At 40.7% G+C, this 20,496-nt stretch overlaps 1 protein-coding gene across 6 annotated transcripts in view; it reads right to left on the bottom strand.

Moving 5' to 3' along the window:
- blnk (B cell linker) overlaps positions 1–20,496 on the bottom strand; it is a 205,153-nt gene that overhangs the window by 87,635 nt on the left and 97,022 nt on the right. For 2 of the 6 annotated variants that reach the window (XM_048551121.2, XM_048551124.2), the window contains exon 1: positions 12,541–12,809. The exons of the other annotated variants lie outside the window; for them this stretch is intronic. In XM_048551121.2, the coding sequence (XP_048407078.1) occupies positions 12,541–12,581 (41 nt within the window). In that variant the 5' untranslated portion in view covers positions 12,582–12,809. Of the gene's footprint in view, positions 1–12,540; positions 12,810–20,496 lie in introns of those variants that run through there. 6 annotated transcript variants of the gene reach the window in all.

The following is a 20,496-nucleotide window of genomic DNA, read 5'->3' as shown; positions in this document are numbered from 1 at the left end:
CACTATAACCACCAGTTAAGTGATTCTTGATACAGGCAATTCAGCTGAATGGAAGATGTAGTACCAAAACAACAAAATGTGAGGCTGGATGAACACAGCAGGCCAAGCAGCATCCCAGGAGCACAAAAGCCGACGCTTCGGGCCTAGACCCTTCATCAGAGAGGGGGATGGGGTGAGGGTTCTGGAATAAATAGGGAGAGAGGGGGAGGCGGACCGAAGATGGAGAGAAAAGAAGGTTCTTTTCTCTCCATCTTTGGTCCGCCTCCCCCTCTCTCCCTATTTATTCCAGAACCCTCACCCCATCCCCCTCTCTGATGAAAGGTCTAGGCCCGAAGCGTCGGCTTTTGTGCTCCTGGGATGCTGCTTGGCCTGCTGTGTTCATCCAGCCTCACATTTTGTTGTCTTGGATTCTCCAGCATCTGCAGTTCCCATTATCTCTGGTACCAAAACAACAGCTAGCTTTAATGTCTATGAACCTGGTAAAATGACAGTTATCCAAAAACATGCATTTGGGAACAGAATGATTACATACAAGTCAAAAAATCACATGTGCTATGATACAGGTGGCCATTCAGCCCTTCAATGAGAACTGCGACTTACTGCCATTATAGTTTGCAAATCCGTTCAAGTAGGAACAGTTTTTCACTATCTACTTTAACCAGCCCTCTTCTGATTTTTGAAAATTTCTATTAAATCTTTTCGTCAACCTCTCCAATGTATCCTCCTAACTGAAGTTTCTCAGCCCCAGAACCATTCTTGGAAATTTCTACTTTTGTTACTTCTTTCGGAAACATAGCTATCTTTTCTGCCATAATTTGAGAAAGTTAAAGACCTTCCAAGTAAAACAAAAGATTCAACAGCAGCATTGCCGCTGGAGAACTTGTCCTCTGTAAAAGGCATTCAGGAAACCAAAGATCCAACACTGTTTCAGTACAGCAACAGACTGCAGTTGAATATTTCACCCTGGAGCAGGCCAACCAGGTCCTCAGCCATTTCTAATTTTAGAGTCTTGGGGGCATGGGCAGAAATAACATAGGATGCTGACATTTTAATTATGTGAAATGATTTTACAACAAATTTGTTGACAAAAAATGATTTTGGGAGTAATGTTATATCACGTGGCTAAGTCTTTCGGGTATGAACAGACACAGTGAGCTGAGCTCCACCCATTAGGGCACATGGCACAGTTCCTAGGAGAAGTTAAACATTGTATGTGTATTTGTTATAAATCTTCAGCTTCAGTTGTTTCAATGCCAAGTCCACCTAGCTAATAGTAATATTATTTACTTCTCAATGTAAATGTAACCTGATCTCTTACGAGAGACTATCCAGTAAATTGGTACTTATTAGCTAACTACACACATCCATATAATAACATATTCTGTTTATTGAGACTGAGCCACTCTCTGCTGAAGACTGTGTGGGCATGCTCCTTCACTTGGTATCAGTGATTTAGACGAAGAGCAATACAAAGATTGGAGGAATGAATCTAGCCAAGGCATCTCAGATGATTTAGTCGGACACTGCCACACACGTACCATGGCAACAATGGTCCAGATTCTGTTGTAGTTTAGGGTTCTTATGGATGAGCTAAGAGGAGCTGCAACATCTTCTGAACTTCTGGCCTATATCCATCTGCGAATCAAGATGTAGCTGACCATTTACCTTTGTATGCACGTAATATGCTTTGATTGTCTAGGAAATGGCATCAGTAATTCATTGACAGTGATACCTAGTGGATGCAATTGGAACTACGTAGCTCTTGGTAAATTTTAATCTGACCATGGAATAATTGGCCCTTACCTTAACTTCCAATTTGATTGCCCATGTTGAACTTATTTCCAACTATACCCAATCCTCCTTCTGGGCTTCCAGTTAGGTGACAATGAAAATGAATTCTCTCTCTTCAGGCACTGTCCCTCTTTCCTTTAAATTTTCTGCCATCAGACATCTTTCCAAATTCTTTGACGTCATTACCTTAGCAATCTATTGTCCTCCTACATCCAGGGTCCCTTTCCTCTCTAATACCTTCAAGTGTCTTGGTATTTCTCAAATCTGCTCCATCATCGCTGGAGTTCTATGTCTGAATCTTTTTCAGATCTCAAACAGCATTAAGGTTGATAGGCTCCCAGAGCCTGATGGCATCTACCCCAGGTTATTGAAAAAGGCAAGCCAAGAGATTGTTGGGCCAAGGCGAAGATCTTTATATCCTCGCTAGCCACTAGAGAGGTCCAGGAGGACTGGTGAGTAGCTAATGTTGTTCCTCTGTTGAAGAAGGAAAACAGGGATAATCCAGGAAACTACAGACCCGGTGAGTCTCACATCAGTGGTTGCAAAGTTATTGGGGAGAATTCTTAGGGATAGGATTTAATGCACATTTGGAAAAGAATAGCATAATTAGGGTCAGTCAGCATGGCTTTGTGCAGGGCAGGTCATGTCTTATTAATTTGACTGAATTTTTCAAGTCGTTGACAAAGGTGATCAATGAGGGTAGAGCAGTGGTTGTGGTTTACATGGATGTTAGTAAATTTTTCAACAAGGTAGACTCATCCAGAAGATTAAAATGCATGAGATCTATGGTAATTTGGCCATGTGGATTCAGAATTGGCTTGCCCATACAAAACAGAGAGTAATGGTGGAAGGGTGTTTCTCAAGCTGGAGATGCATGACTTGTTGTATTCTGCAGGGACCCGTACTGGGACCTCTGCAGTTTGTGATATATATAAATGACTTGGATGAAAATATAGATTGTGGGGGGGGGGGGGGGTTAGTAGATTTGCAAACAATACAAAGATAAGTGAAGTTGCAGATTGCGTAGAATGTTGTCAAAAGATCCAGAGGATACAGGTCAGTTGCAGATATGGGCGGAGAAATGGCAGATGGAGTTTAATCCATGCAAGTATGAGGTGCTGCACTTTGGGATTAAATGTTAAGGAGAAGTATACAGTTAATGGCAAGACTCTGAACAGCATTGATATACAGAAGGATCTTGGGGTTCAAGTCTGTAGCTCTCTGAAAACGGCTATGTAGTAGATAGGGTGGTAAAGAGGACATATGGCACGCTTGCCTTTATTGGTCGGGGAATTGAGTACAAAAGTCAGGATGTTGTGTTGCAGCTTTATAAGGCTTTGGTTAGGCCATTTTAGAACACAGTGTTCAATTACAGGACAGATGTGGAGGCTTTGGAAAGGGTGCAGAAGAGATTTACCAGGATGCAGCCTGGATTAGAGGGTCTGATCTATAAGGAGAGGTTAGAAAAACTTGGGTTGTTTTCTCTTGAGTGGCAGAGGCTGAGAGGAGACTTGTTAGAAGCCGATAAAATTATGAGATGTATAGAAAGGGATGACAGTCGGGATCTTTTCCCCAGAATTGAAATGTCTAATACGAGGGGGCATGTATTTAAGCTTAGAAGGGAAAGTTCAAATGAGACGTGACAGGCAAGTTTTTCCACACAGAGTGATAGGAACCTGGAATGGAATGCCAGGGTGGTGGAGGCAGACACAATAAGAGGATTTAAAGGACTTTTAGATAAGCACAAGAATATGCAAGGAATGGAGGGATATGGATCAAGGGCAGGCAGAAGAAATTAGTTTTACTTAGCGTCACATTCAGCATAACATCATGGGCTGACTGGCCCGTTCCTACGCGGTAAAGTTTTAAGTTTGAAACTGCTTCAATCAGGTTACAGCCCCTGCCACAATATCAAACCAGCTCTTATCAAAGTTACAAAGATTATATGTGATAATGAGAAAGATAACTCTCCACATCCTTCTTATCTGTCACCAACACTTGACATGGTTGACCACACTAACCTGGTGGCTGAGACTGCTCTCCCGTCGTTCATTTTTATCCATTCAAATGTAGGCAGAGAATCACTTAATATGGTTTTGCTTCTTGCCCATGCACCATTTACATCTGGTATCCCCATGGATGTGTTGGCCCACTGTTCATAACATGCTGACCATGGTAACACTTAGCATTTTCATGTGTGTCCCTGCAATACGCAGTTTTATATCACTACCTATCTCAACTCCTCCGCTGTTGTTAATCTATCAGACCAATTCACAGAGTTATTGGCACAGTATTCCCAATTTGATTGCAGGCAGTAATTTTAGCAATGGACAACATAACTTGGCATTGTGGCGATGTGAGGGGTGGTCCTTACTTGCAGTCATCTATATGCATGCATACTATAGATAACTTTTTCCCAAGTATCTCTCAAATACCTGGAATGATGAGGCAGTTTTATGGGATGTCGGTTTGGCAGAAATTTATTATGAATTATGCCTGGAGGCAATTATATCCAGCGCCAGCATTTCACTCTATTGTTGAAGACTTATCAGGTTGAGTTCATTACGGACTTTGGTGGAGGATCTGCACACTATCCTCGTAAGATTATAGAGCAGAATCAGAAATTGCTAGTGAAACTCAGGAGGTCTGGCACCACCTGCCAGACTGATGTGGTTCTGACAAAGAGTCACCGGACTTGAAACAGTAACTCTGCTTTCTTCCCACAGATGCTGCCACATCTGTTAAGTTTCTTCATCAATTTCTGTTTTTGATTCAGGTCTCCAGCATCTGCAGTTCTTTATGATAAACATAACTCTACCTACTGAGGCCACTATTTAAGAAATGGTAAATAGGAAGTAAATGAAATGAATTGATCCTTAAAGTTGTTTACTTTCAATTACTTCTAATTTAGTATCTAGAGGTTTTAGATTCTTTGTTTAGCACAAGTGGAAATTAGAAGAATTTAACATCTTTTCTATCCTCCTCATTGACTTCACACTTTCAGATTCACTTGTTTTGCACAAGTATAAATAAATAAATATTTGCAATGAACATAAGAAACAATACTTTCTAAAGTAGATTGAATATAGTTTAATTCCATTGCTATTATTGATCATTAGTTTTAAACTACCTAGGTATCAGTATAACCAGGGTAACTGTACATGCATATAACTGAATCTCTGGTGCATTGAATTTTCAATCACACTGCTCAGCATCAAATGAGGTGGCACATTTCTGGATTAAACTGACCAGAATGTGGTTGATTATCCACAAGGCAACTTTTGGCAGTTCAGGGCACACAAATATTAGTTGGGGAGAGAAGTTAATGACCATAGTGTTCGGGGGTGCATAGATTAGGTGGGTCTGGGTAGGATGCTCCGTGGGTCAGTGTAGACTTGTTGGGCCGAAGGGCCTGTTTCCACACTATAGGGATTCTATGATGGTGATGATGATAATAATCTCGGGACAGATGAAGAAGTCAGATCTCAACTCCAGGGCATTGCTACTCGGCACGGTGGCTCAGTGGTTAGCACTGCAGCCTCTCAGCTCCAGGGACCTGGGTTCGATTCCAGCCTCAGGTAACTGTCTGTGTGGAGTTTGCACATTCTCCCAGTGTCCGCGTGGGTTTCCTCCAGGTGCACCGGTTTCCTCCCACAGTCCAAAGATGTGCAGATTAGGTGGACTGGCCATGCTAAATTGCCCGTAGTGTTCAGGGGTGAGTGGGTTTTAGGGGGATGGGTCTGGGTGGAATGTTTCAAGGGGCGGTGTGGACTTGTTGGGCAGAAGGGCCTGTTTCCACACTGAAGGAAATCTAATCTAATCTAATCTAATCTAATTGGATACATAAACCCTAATACTTGGTGATTATCTCTCTAACGTTAACTCCAGTATGACAGAGACTGAAACTCCAAAACAGTGGTACCTATTTTGGGTTCCTGAGAGCTTTTCTGGGTTTTCCTGGCATTTTGTTGGAGTCGCAGCAGGACAGAGCAACAAACCCTGAATAATTTCCTCAGTGTTGCGCATCTTTTGGGTACATACTGACGGCAACTCAGAAAATGGTCTTGAAGCAACAGACTATGCCAGGTATTCAAAAGCAATCAGAGTACAAGAATGGGGGAAAGAGTGTTGTAGAAAATCTGTAGTAAGCGGCATAGTTACTTTTTAAAGATTAATTGTGCCTGGAATGCAAGAGGTATGTAGTATATTAAAACATATTGGTAAAGGTGTGGCATTGTTGGTCAAGGACACTATTACAGTTGCAGAAAGGATGTTTGGGGACTCGTCAACTGAGGTAGTATGGGCCGAGGTTAGAAACAGGAAAGGAGAGGTCACCCTGTTGGGTGTTATCTACAGGCCTCTGAATAGTTCCAGAGATGTAGAGGAAAGGATAGCAAAGATGATTCTCGATAGGAGTGAGAGAGACAGGGTAGTTGTCATGGGGGACTTCAACTTTCCAAATATTGACTGGGAACACTATAGTTCGAGTACTATAGATGGGTCAGTTTTTGTCCAGAGTGTGCAGGAGGGCTTCCTGACACAGTACGTAGATAGGCCAACAAGGGGCAAAGCCACATTAGATTTGGTACTGGGTAATGAGCCCGGCCAGGTGTTAGATTTGGAAGTAGGTGAGCACTTTGGTGATAGCAATCACAATTCCGTTATGTTTACTTTAGTGACGGAAAGGGATAGGTGTACGCCACTGGGCAAGAGTTATAGCTGGGGGAAAGACAATTATGATGAGATTAGGCAAGATTTAGGGAGCATAGAATGGGGAAGGAAACTGCAGGGGATGGGCACATTAGAAATGTGGAGCTTATTCAAGGAAAAGCTCCTGTGTGTCCTAGATAAATATGTACCTGTCAGGCAGGTAGAGTGCGGGAGCCATGGTTTACGAAGGAGGTGGAATCTCTGGTCAAGAGGAAGGCGGCGGCTTATGTTAGGATGAGATGTGAAGACTCAGATAGGGCACTTGAGGGCTACGCGGTAGCCAGGAAAGACCTAGAGAGAGAGAGCTCAGAAGAGCCAGGAGGAGACATGAGAAGTTGTTGGCGGATAGGATCAGGGTAAACCCCAAGGCTTTCTATAGGTATTTAAGGAATAAAAGAATGATGAAAGTAAGATTATGCCCAATCAAGGATAGTAGTGGTAAGTTGTGTGTGGAGTCAGATGAGATAGGGGAAGCGCTAAATGAATATTTTTCAACAGTATTCACTCTAGAAAACGACAATGTTGTCGAGGAGAATACTGAGATATAGGCTACTAGACTAGATGGGATTGAGGTTCACAAGGAAGAGGTATTAGAAATCCTTCAGTAGGTGAAGATAGATAAGTCCCCTGGGCCGGATGGGATTTATCCTCGGATCCTCTGGGATGCCAGGGAGGAGACTGCCGAGCCTTTGGCATTGATCTTTAACTCGTCATTGTCTACAGGAATAGTGCCAGATGACTGGAGGATAGCAAATGTGGTTCCGCTGTTCAAGAAGCGGAGTAGAGGCAACCCTGGTAATTATAGACCAGTGAGCCTTACCTCAGTTGTTGGTAAAGTGTTGGAAAAGGTTATAAGGGATAGGATTTATAATCATCTAGAAAAGAACAAATTGATTCGGGAGAGTCAGCTCGGTTTTGTGAAGGGAAGGTCGTGCCTCACAAACCTTATTGAGTTCTTTGAGAAGGTGACCAAACAGGTAGATGAGAGTAAACCGGTTGACGTGGTGTATATGGATTTCAGCAAGGCGTTCGATAAGGTTCCCCACAGTAGGCTATTGTACAAAATGCGGAGGAATGGGATTGTGGGAGATATACCAGTTTGGATCGGAAATTGGCTTGCTGAAAGAAGACAGAGGGTGGTAGTTGATGGGAAATGTTCATCCTGGAGACCAGTTACTAGTGGTGTACCGCAAGGGTCGGTGTTGGGTCCACTGCTGTTTGTCATTTTTATAAATGACCTGGATGAGAGCGTAGAAGGATGGGTTAGTAAATTTACAGACGACACTAAGGTCGGTGGAGTTGTGGATAGTGACGAAGGATGCTGTAGGTTGCAGAGAGACATAGACAAGCTGCAGAGCTGGGCTGAGAGGTGGCAAATGGAGTTTAATGCAGACAAGTGTGAGGTGATGCACTTTGGTAGGAGTAACCTGCAGGCAAAGTACAGGGCTAATGGTAAGATTCTTATCAGTGTAGATGAACAGAGAGATCTTGGTGTCCACATACACAGATCCTTGAAAGTTGCCACCCAGGTTGTCAGGGCTGTTAAGAAGACATACAGTGTTGTAGCTTTTATTAATAGAGGGATCGAGTTCCGGAACCAAGAGGTTATGGTGAAGCTGTACAAAACTCTGGTGCGGCCGCACTTGGAGTATTGTGTACAGTTCGGGTCACCACATTATAAGAAGGATGTGGAAGCTTTGGAAAGGGTGCAGAGGAGATTTACTAGGATGTTGCTTGGTGTGGAGGGAAGGTCTTACGAGGAAAGGCTGAGGGACTTGAGGCTGTTTTCATTCGAGAGAAAAAGGTTGAGAGGTGACTTAATGGAAACATATAAAATAATCAGAGGGTTAGATAGGGTGGATAGGGAGAGCCTTTTTCTTAGGATGGTGACGGCAAGCATGAGGGGATATAGCTTTAAATTGAGGGGTGAAAGATATAGGACAGATGTCTGAGGTAGTTTCTTTACTCAGAGAGTAGTAAGGGAATGGAACGCTTTGCCTGCAACGGTAGTAGATTCGCCAACTTTAGGTACATTTAAGTCGTCATTGGACAAGCATATGGACGTACATGGAATAGTGTAGGTTAGATGGGCTCGAGATCAGTATGACAGGTCGGCACAACATCGAGGGCCGAAGGGCCTGTACTGTGCTGTATCGTTCTATGTTCTAAAGCAAAGAATATCATAGTGAGTGGATGTACTACTACAAAAGGGAAGAGTGCAAAGATGGTCACTAATATTATATTGAAACATGGAAGATTGAGCCAGAGTAAGGCTTTCAACCCCTCTACCCTGCTCCACCATTCATTATGATCATGGCAGATCATTGAGCTCAATACCCTAATTCCAGCCTCTCTCCATCTTTCTTGATCCTTTTAACTATAAGATCTACATCAACCTCCAAGCTTTACCTTTAAAACACAAAATGTTTTGGCCTTAATCATTTTTGAGGCCGTGAATTCCACAGGCTCACCACTGTCTGGCTGTAGACATATCTCCTTACCTCAATCCTAAAAGGTTTACCTCTTCCCCTTAAACTATGACCCTTGACTCTAGAGCACTCCACCAATCACTAACATCCTAACTGCATTTAAGTTGTTTAGTACTGTTGGAATTCTACAGATTTCTAGGAGATTGCCCCTCATTCTTCTGAACTCTAGTAAATACAATCCCAACCAACTCAATCTCTCCTCGCATGTCGGTATTGGCATCCCAGGGATCAATGCAATAAACCTTTGCTGTACTTTCTCTACAGCAAGAACAACCTTCCTAAGGTAAGAAGACCAAAACCACGCACAATATTCCAGAAGTGGCTGCACCAATGCCCTGTATAATTGCAGCGAGATATCCTTGTTCCTGTACTCAAATCCTTTTACTATGAAAACCAATGTGTAGCTTGAAATGAAAAATGCAGATGAGGATACACTTCAGATCTTGTAGGTGATATTTAAAGAAGTATATAATATTCCACTGTTTTTCCACCTTCCTTACCCCATAAGAGTTTAGTGTATTGTAAAGTCTGCTGACTGCATCTTAACCTACATCAGGTCTTTCCTCTCCCATTGGTCCTGTCCTCATTGACCTACGTTGGCTCCTGGTGTCCCAATCCTTCAAAGTTAAATTCTAATCTATGTATTAAAATTTCTTCCGCCTTCAATCCTTTTCGTCCTTGTAACCACACAACCCTCTCAAAATACTTTTTCTTCAACACTGGCCTCTTGGGCAGCTCCTCTGATTTAGCTCCATTGTTGATGGCTGAAACCCACCAGTTACCCAAGCTGTGCAATTGCCTTCCTTTTCTCTCTCAGCTTCTCCACCCTTCTCAATTCCTTGAAGACCTTAAATAAAGCTAGTCAGGAAGCCGTTGGGAAATTTGCTGATTCCGCATGTCTGCTCCTAGAGTTCAAATCACAAACTGTAGATCAAATCACAAAAATCAACATTTGTCAATTCCATAGGGTAGCAAAGTGTACACAAGAAAATAAATAATGAAACTACGTACAAACAATGGGTAAGCCACAGCTGAATGGTTTTGTTTGCTTCGGTGTAAAATGGCATTAAAGATAAAGATGTTAAACTGTAGATATGAAGAGAGGCATGAGATATTTTAGCCATTTTTAATGGAGGCAGGAAGACAAAGGAGAGTTAACAGTCCAATATAAAGTTCTTAAGTTTTTATGATACATAAGAATGGACTATTTTATATGCTTGAGGACTAAATTCAACAGCTCTGTGTGATCAAATTAAGAAGCATTAACTACCCTAAATATTTCAATGCGAGAACCGTTATCAGAGTAGAGATGAATAATATTAAGTTTTGGCTAATACGACAGGTCATAGTTTTAAGCTGGTTGGAGGAAAGTATAGAGGGGACGTCAGAGGCGGGTTCTTTACACAGAGAGTTGAGAGAGCATGGAATGCGTTGCCAGCAGCAGTTGTGGAAGCAAGGTCATTGGGGACATTTAAGAGACTGCTGGACATGCATATGGTCACAGAAATTTGACGGTGCATACATGAGGATCAATGGTCGGCACAACATCGTGGGCTGAAGGGCCTGTTCTGTGCTGTACTGTTCTATGTTCTATGTAAGTTTCTTAAATTATCGAGGAATATAAAAGGATAAAAATGGGAATAAATATGGTGCAGAACTTTCACAAGCAGGTTAATTGATCAGTTGCAATGAAAGCTAACACTTTTGCCATCAGCAACTTATACCATAATTCTCTGGGGCTTTCATTAACACAGTGGCCTGGACACAGACACATGGAGGGAAACTAACATGCAGGCTGGTAGTGGAAAGCTGCTGTTCTGTCTGCCTTCAGTCCCACCTCTGTCGTTGATAGAAAATTTCATCAATGTTTTTGAAGCTTGTTGAACGTAAAATTTTAGATACCAAAGCTAAAAGGAAGTAATTGACATGAAATCTGGCTCCTAATTATGGGAGGTAGTTTAATTAGGAAATTAGATTTTTCAACTTTTCCTTCTTGTACCTCAGAATTGAATGTCCTTCCTTACGTGACCAGATGGTGACTAAATATCTTTGAGACAAAGTTATCTGTTGTAATGCTTAAACCTCAAATCTAAATGGCCGCTACCTTTTATCTAGATAAATCACTTAATTATTTCAGTTACATGAGTAGAATTAAAAAGAAAACAAAATATTTAGTATTTGAAATGTTGGATGAATTAAATCAACTTTTTCTTTAAAAAGAGCTAGTGTTTAAATTTTTTGGGATGGCTTTTTTTTGGATAAACAGCTGTAAAAATTGTTTTGAATTTTGAGCAGCATCAGCATTTCCTATTCACCAAGTGTACTTTTCTCAACAATCATGATGTTCATCCTGTATTCCTCTCCTCCACACCAACTCATACTGTTTCCAAGTAAGCCTAAAGCTACACCTAGCTGTGTCTTACAGTTGCAATACCTTTAGCCACAAATTTAAGGGTCATGAGGCTGAATCAAAAATTAATGAGTCATGGTCATATTTAAAAGGATTTCCTGCAGATTCTGGCATCAATGTTGCACATTTTACATGTAACTTAAATTCCAATACTTCAATTGGTAATTACATAATGCAGTAAAACATCCCATGGCATCTCATGGGAATGTGACACCAAATTGCATGGGAGATGCTATGCCAGATGACCAAAAGCTTAATCACAGAGGTAGATTTTAAGGAGTATTTTAAAGGAATGATAGAGGAGTGCAGCACTTGAAACGACTGATCCAGGTCCAAACTGGAGTTCCATTTACGGGGTGCAATACACGTTCAGCCCTGTAAAAGTCATTTCTATGTTTTACTAATTGTTCCCTCTGGAGAGAATTCCAGAACTTAGGGCTTTAGCAGTTGAAGACATGGTGGGATGATTTAAAAATGCAGATCGACAACAGCCAGAATTGAGAAGTGCAGATTTTTGGAGTGTTTTAGGTCTGGAGGAATTTACAGACTATATCTGATCTAAAGGACCAAAGGATCATTTTGACTTTGAACAATAGTATCAACCAGTAGATGTCAATCCATCTGCTGTTATACATTACCCACAATTTAAATCTTCTTTGGCTTCAATGTTCCAATATCTAAATAATGTTTCAGCTTATTTGAATAATGTATCAAATTACATCTCCAAGTTTGCTGAAATATCTACGATTTACCTGCATTATACATCATATTCAATAAACAGTTTCAACCATTAAAGATTTAAATCACCATTTAAAATTTGAAGAACAATCATTTGCTATATCATTTCACAATATCCAATGTGCAGTTTTTCAAAGTAATAACAATCTGCAAATACAATGATTCACATAACCTCCATGAACCTCAAGCAAACCAGAAGAACAAAAGTTCCTTAAGTAATGCACACTCCCACTAATTCACAAATAAAATGAAGTTATTAATTGCTTAAATTATTAGTGGAAATCTTCCTTGCTGTCATTCTAACTCAATCTATCAATAAAATTACAGCCTAGTCTTAGAATTTCCAGTTACATACACTTCAACCTTTGTAACCCATTTCTTATCAAGAACCTGAACACTCACCTTATTCTCTGACTTTGAGCAAGTTTACTTAATTTTTCCATCTTCTCTACTCAGGAAAGCATAACTAGTGTTTGCCAATTATCTTCATCGGTGTATCAAAAGGTAGCTGTTATCAGAAGGTCAGTCAAAGGAGAAGCACAAAAGATGCAATGTATCAGAGGTCTTTCAGTTTGCGTGGGTGAGAAATGACATCCTGCAGACACTAACATATCGTAAATGTTCTCATATATTGACTCTACATCATCTTATGTTCCCTGCAGTGTATGATTATGAGCTCTATGCTTGAAGAAGTTTACCGGTACAGACTGTCTCAAATCACTGAACTCAAAATCAGGCCTTGTTTACTGATACATTTGGTTATTGCAGCCAATAATCTTTAGCAGAGATATTAAAAGGAAGATTTTGATTTGGTTTCAGGGAGTGATGGTAACGTTTCACTGGTTTTAAACTTTGGATTTTGTTTAGTTTATATTCTTAACACCGAGATATGATGTAGTTTGCTCCATAGAACTTTAGTTAAGGCAAACATGGAATACATATCCCTCATTACATTATAAAATCAAAATTCCATCTCTATCACTGAATTCTCCCTGAAGTATCATGACAATATAGCAATCAATTGGCATGTCTGGTCTGGATATTTAAATGTTGACTCTTACTACTCAGTTAAAATTTTCACAGTATTTTTAAAAATGCTTTACTGGTATTAGTTTTAGAAATACATACCTCTGGACATCATTGGGACGAAGTAATAGCCTTAAAATTTTTGAGTAAAAGTAATTTTAAACTGGTGTTCAATGAGTTTTCAAAGATTGAGGTTTTATAACATTTGTAAGGTGTACTTACTCGTGAATGGTCGTGAATTAATCAAGGGACAGGATGTCTGTTCTGGGGAATGATTTTTGCATCTAATGTCAGGCATTCCTAGATAATGTAGCATACATTCAGGTGCAAACTAGGACTCTCATAATACTGTCCAAATAATTTGCTACAAATGTAATCTCAGAAGAGCAGCTCCCATTGCACCAGTTGATGCTAACATACATTGTAGCAGTCATCCTTGTAATCTCTGAGCGACACTGTCAATTTGGTAATAGCTGTGCACTAGAGTTGGTCATTACTAAACTTTCAGATCCAATCATTATAAATTTTTATGCAATCATCCTTTGCTGGATTGAAATATATGTTTCAGAGGCCGATGAAGAGGACAGTATATGAAATCATGGCAAAATTTAGTTTCCAACATCTGTAAGCATAGTTTGAATCATTCACATAATACAATAAATATGATGTGAATATCGGTGCAATAAGATGATCATCTCCGCTACAGTGATTGAAAAGATAGCTCAGAGGTATCAAGTTGCAAATGGATCATGTATAGATGCACTGATAGAGAAATTGCCAGCTGTGACATTCTACGTATACCACAGATACAATAACTTAAATGAATATTTTAAGAACACGAGCATCCTCAAGAACTACTAGAAAATTCCTCAAGTGGCATATGACTACTATATCCAGTTTCGTGCAAGCATTTTATTTCTGAGTATTAATATTGCTGCTTGCTGGATATTTTCTATTAAAAAAAAAATCAAACCATGACTTTAACTTTGGAACAACAAAAACCTTTTAAACTGACAATTTAAACATTAGTTGAATGAGCACGCAGGTGTGTTTAAACTCAATTACTCTCTCACAAAAACTCCCTGCAGTACAGCCTCTATCATGGAAAGAAGCACTTCTGCTTTCTGGTTTTAGGTCAACCGCTAATTCACAAAATAAATGAAAAAAACATATCACGTACATCATGCTTGGTCAAAACCTGGTCATGCTCAAGAAGCAGCAGATACAGATGTAAAATATAGATAAAACTAAGTGAAAGGCTTTAGTCACAGGAGTGCCTTGTGACAAATTTTAACTAGGTTTGTGTTACAATTAATGAAGCATTTCTGGATTAGAATACTTTCCAAAATGCACCAATGAAAATAGGAACAGGAACATAAATCAAAAAACAGATTAAACTTTACTTTTGGATAAAAACCAGGCCTACTAACACGTCTTCATGACTCAACAACAATCATTCAAGTTTCTCTCTGCTACAACTACTGCCAAACAAATCTGTATACTTTCCAAACACTGCTTAGGAAAGCTGATGATCATTCACTCTTTGGTCTAAATTTTCCTCTGATACGGGTTTGGCCTGGATTTCCAATTTTAGCTCTGACTCCACCATTACATTTTCCTGAGTGAGTTATCAAAAGTAAGCCATGAACCTTTTTACTATTGCTGCCTAGGAGAATGCAGTATGACACTCCTGGGACATCTGCTGCTTCAGAAAGAGGAGCCAGGTTTAAGAGGGGCAGAAGAATCCTGAAGACGTGAAGTCAAATTAAACCTTGGAATAAGATGGAGCCAAGAATCTGCAGCCCGTGGGGGAGTGATGCACCCATGTCTCCAAGGGCCTTCAGCAGGCATAAATTGGCCATAATCGGAAGGCCAAAGTCACTCCATTATTTAAGTGTAGATTTGCCTGACTTATTGTCTGTTGTCAGATCATCACCAGAATGTGTTATTAGGGATAAGACGACTGAGCACATGGACTTGGACAAATAAGAGATGATCAAAGAGAACCAGCGTGGATTTACAATGGGTCTAGGCCCAAAACATCAGCCTTCCTGATCCTCTGATGCTGCTTGGCCTGTTGTGTTCATCCAGCTCTACACCTTTCTATCTTAGCTGAACTTTTCAGCAGATTCTAGCATAGCAAGAAAAATCAACGGGTTTTATTTATTTGAAAATTCAGCAGTAAATAGTGGAGGTAGAAAATTACAATGGGAAATCAATAGATTAAATGAGTGGGCAAAATTACGCATGGTGAAGCTTAATGCAGAGAAGTATGAGATAATTCTCTCTGGATCTGAGAGGTATAGATCAGAGTATTGTGGAGCAGAGGCATTTAGGGGTCCACTAAAAACGAGTGAATAAGTAGAAAGGGTGGTGTTTAATGCAATTGACAACTCTCTCACCCACTGTCTCTACAGCTGGTGAGAGCATTACATTGCCTCTTTCTATGATAACCTGCTAAAATAATGTCTCGAGCAGCGGCAGGGGTTCCCTGGTCTTCAAGGGGGCAGAGGTTCCAATTGTTGAGAGCTGCCAATCAATCTCTTTGTTGATCAAGAGCGCCAGAGGGGTGGGTTAGGCTGGTCTGGGTATTACAATCCCCCAGGAGGACGGACCCAGGTGCTGCAAATGGTGGCAAAGGCCATGGGGACACGGTCGCAGGGACAGCAGGCAGCAAAGTCAGAGTAGCTCTCAGTGGCTCCACCTTCCCTAGTGCCAGGTCCCTCAATCAAGCAGGAACTGCCTATGATTAGGAAGCCTTCTCACTTCCAGGAAAACAGTGAGAAAACCCTGACAGGTTTGCATTTTGTGCTCTCTGCATTGTGAATGTCCTGCCTGCTGCTGGCTAAATACTAGTTGTGGCAGGAGATGACCCTTAAAAAAGTATTAATTGCACACAAAGCCCGAAATGGGAAAGTCCTCCACAGGCCTTCCTGCCGCAGCATTAATCACAACACAGGCTGAAAGTGACAGGATCCCCATTTGTTCTCCTCCCAACTGATTAAATACCCCAGTCACACACCTTGCCATGTGGGAGGATATCTAATTTTGTCCCCCCCCCCCCAAACTAATTTTAAATGCCAGTGCAATGGTGGTTTTTGTCTCCAGAGCAATGGAGGTTTTTTTTTAAATCTCCAATGCAAAAAAATACAAAATGGTGGAAGTTATGCTACAGATGTACAGTTCTGATTTGATAGTATGTACCTGCGTAAAGATATATTGGCCTCAAAGAAACTGCGCACAGATTTATCAAAATGATACCAGGCTTAAGCAGATTAAATGATGAGGTTTAATTACAGATGTAGGTGATCAAGGGGTGATTCAATTGAGGTTCTTAAGGTGGATAATGGGTGCATAGAGTGACGTTATTTCCTTGGTATGAGATTTCAGAGAAGGGGTATGTAATTTTAAATGCCATTCTAGAAGAATTAAGAATTGTGTCAGTAAACATCAGTCATAGAAACTCCATCAATAAGTTGCTGAGGACAGGTCAACAGAAAATTTCTTAACCTTAGCTTGATAGTTTTTTGTTAGCTTAGGTATATTAAGCGTTATAGAATCAGTGAGTAGATGGAGTTAGAATGGAAATCAGTCATTAAATAGGAGAACAGCTTTGTGGGACTGAATGACTACCTTTTGATTTAATGTTTCTCTGATCTTCCTTCCTACTGTTACAGTGAATTTCCTCATTGACATAACTGAATTTCTGATGAGTCCTTGGATGACACACTATGATATTGAGAATCTACAACGACAGGGCTACAGTAAAACGTTCTTCCTGTTCAAGTTAAAATATTAACAATTTACAATTGTTACATCAATCCAAGATCTACTGTCTCATTCCAATAAAACACCAACGTATAACTGTGTAGATCCCATGTCTTTATTTACAATGGGCCAATGAGTTAATTAGTTTTATAAGGTGTATGTGCCAGTTTCAGCTGAGACAATGGAACTTGTTTCGAAGGCGAATCTGCGCTTTGACCACACTGAGGTTCTGCCAAGTTTCCACTTCCCAGTGATATCACCAAAGGAATGACCGCTGCGGCAAAATCACAGCAGCTGCTACTTTCCACACTTTAAATTCAGGGACTATACTTCAAACCTGAGGCCCCAGTCCTCCAGCTGTTAAGTTGTTCCAACTTATCTCTATCTCCATATGCAAAAACAGAAATTGCTAGAAACGTTCAGTAGGTCTGGCAGCATTTCCACAACCACTGCTGGACCTATTGAACTTTTCCAGCAACTTCTGTTTTTGTTTCTGATTTACAGCATCTGCAGTTTTTGTGGTTTTTATTCTTATGATTGTAGCAGCTGCCACACATTTTCTGTTTTTGTCTCATTTCTGGTGTCCATCTCTATTCCATTCACTCTCAATTGCTGCTTTTCAGCCATTCATCGGCCCAGTTTTCTCTTTCTAGTGCCACCAAAGTGGTGGACCCCAATTCCACCATTCATCACCTTGCAAGGCTATGTTCACATAGTCCAGGAACATTCAGCGTGTAACAGCACAATAAGTTATGGCTGTTCAAAATTATTCCCTGATCTCTGCTTTGCACTCTGGTACTGCAATCTGTCAGTTCAATGAGCTCAAATTCAAAATGCAGTTACCCTAGTCTGTATCATCATAAATGCAATTAAACAGGTTTAAAAGTTAAATTGAAATTTCACAAAGTGGGATTCAATCACAAGTTTTATGCATTTTACATTTTAAATTTCTAAGCTTCTCCTGCAAGTGAAATACTGGTACTAAAAATGATGTAAACAGTTGTGACTATTAGAGGAGAAACAATGAAGGAAAAGTTGGAACTGATCAGAAAGAAAGGACATGTGCAGTGTAAAAAATTGTTATAAGGAAAAATAAATTAAAAATCATCAACTACGATGGAAAAATTTTAAGATGTTCATGTAAATACCAAGGACGATAATAAGCATTATATATTTTTTAACAAGACTTTGTGGTAGATGACAACTGCAGTAACATCTATCTGTAATCAAGCAGAGACATTTGGTCACCAGTGCCTGCTGTGAGCACTCAGCAAATAGTTGTAAATTATATCGTCCTGTTGTGCTGCAGTCCAGTCACAGGAAAGCAGAGCTTTGCAAACGTGAAATTTAAAACAGAACACAGAGTTCACCTGAATTGATTTCTATGGTTAGTAGAACATTTATTGATGAAAGATATGGGGCACATTTTTGGACAGATGGAATAGTGTGTAAGAAACCTGGAGTGAAAGGGTCCATTGAGGAGCTTCGTTCCTTACATTTTAACTGGACTGCTGCTCAAACACAACTAGTTGGAAGCTGCTCTACACGTTGAAAGAGGTGCCTGCCAGTTTGACATTGTGTCCTCTACCAAAATGCAACATGCACCGCCTACAAGTTTCCAAATTATGGCTAACATACCCAAGCTGAGACAACTAACATTTTCCATAAATAGTGTTGATCTTAATACACATGGGCAACACCATAGTATACTTCTCTCCAGTTCAGAAATTAACCATCCACTAACTGATGCTATAATTACCATTCTTCTCTAATTCAGTGTTGCTTCTAGATACAAAGCTAGAGATTCAGGCTTCCCTTTTCATGGTCTTGACTACTTGCACTGGCAGATTTAATGACTTATGTAACACCTGAAGCACACTTACTCCTTGATCTGCACTATAACCCGTTTGCTCGTGCTATCAGTTTCTAAGTACCTCCCTCCAGACTTCTGTGAATACCAAAGTTTTGCACAGCGCAACAAGTATTCAAGAGATCCGCAGAGAAGTTATCAGAATGCCTCTCCAAATTGATCCCAAGAGGAAAGCCTTGCCTTCAGAATTCCCGTCCTTTCCTCGATAACCATTTTAGCAGCTAAATGGATCATATTGTGACAGTATCTTGCTAGTCAAGCTAAGGGTTTCTCTTGTCTCCCAAGGCTTATTCAACACCTCACCAACTTCCCCAAACACAACCACAAAGTGCAAGATCTGTGTAAAGTCTGTTTTAACACTTATAAAATGGAAAGCATTTCTATTCAGGAAATTTTCTGGATCCACAGTGAGAGGCAGATAGGTTACCCTCTAAGCTTTGAGAGATTAATCATCACCGCAGAACTTTGTAATGCTGCTGCCTAACAGTTAACCTAAAATGGATAAACTCCACAGTTCTCCATAAGGTTGTTTGGTATCATGTAAAGTGCAAATCAACATGGCACCTTGGTTAATGTCATAAATTCACCAGCTCAGAATGAGTCAATGACATTACAATGCTAACTCTAATTTTAGTCAGCAATGGCAGAACTGTTCAGTTCTTACCCTGGGCTGTAGGTCATTTTGCACAAGGTGGCATAGTTCATCCAGAACTTCTTTAGTAATTGTTCTTTCTCAAGACACACCAGCTCCCTCAGTCCCACCTAAGAGCTCTGAGAGCTATTAACTTTTTGTGCGGAATTTAATGTTTGCAATGGGAGTGGGAGTTGGCGGGGGTGGGGGGGGGGGGGGTGGTGGTGTCTCTGGCTGGACAATTAGTGGGAATTGCACATCACTTTTCTCTGGGAGGGTAAATGCTATTCCAAGGCGGTTGAGCACTAGTTTGGATAGCATCAAAAGCCTTTAGATTAAATTACACCCCAAACAGAACGGAGACATTTTGCAGCCCCTTCCAAAACCCAGGACCGCAAAGGCAGCAGATACTAGGAACACCAACACCTGCAGACTCCCCTCCAAACCATTCACCATGCTGACATGCAATTGTACTGTTGTTCTTCTCTGTCCTTTCTTGTTTAACATCCTGGAACTCCCTCCCTAATGGCACTGAGTGCATACCTACACTACACAGACTACTGCAGCCCAAGAACACAGCTCACTCCCAACCTCAAGGGCAATTAAGACTGCGCAATTAAAGCTGACCTAGGTAGCAACATGGCATTCTATGAAAGTATTTTAAAAATCCCACCTCTGAGCTGCTGCTCAATGGAGACTGGCAGCTTGCTAGAATTGGTCATGCGACCGGGGGTCGTGGTCACTACCGGTACTACACTTCACGCCTTCACCAGGAATTGTCACTGCACCCCGGACAAACCCGACAGGTGAAAGGAGATGAGCAGGATTGCAATCACAAATTAAGTTCATTTACAGGAGTGAATAATGGCAACGAGCTGACATGTTTCCTTCAGGCCCACCAAGCCTTTCTGCAAATCCCTGCTTCTCAGCCCTCCCTGCTCCCCACCGTGAGATCTAACTGCACCTCCACAATGTACTACTGTTTCAAAATGGTATATCATGAGATGTACGCAAGTTATAATAACACAATGGATGTTTTGACTCTGACATCAATAGGAAAGGA

Source organism: Stegostoma tigrinum, chromosome 20 (assembly GCF_030684315.1).
Source record: "Stegostoma tigrinum isolate sSteTig4 chromosome 20, sSteTig4.hap1, whole genome shotgun sequence".
Classification (NCBI taxonomy): Eukaryota; Metazoa; Chordata; class Chondrichthyes; order Orectolobiformes; family Stegostomatidae; genus Stegostoma; species Stegostoma tigrinum.
Note: the sequence above shows the minus strand (reverse complement) of the source record. Positions and strands in the feature narration are given on the sequence as shown.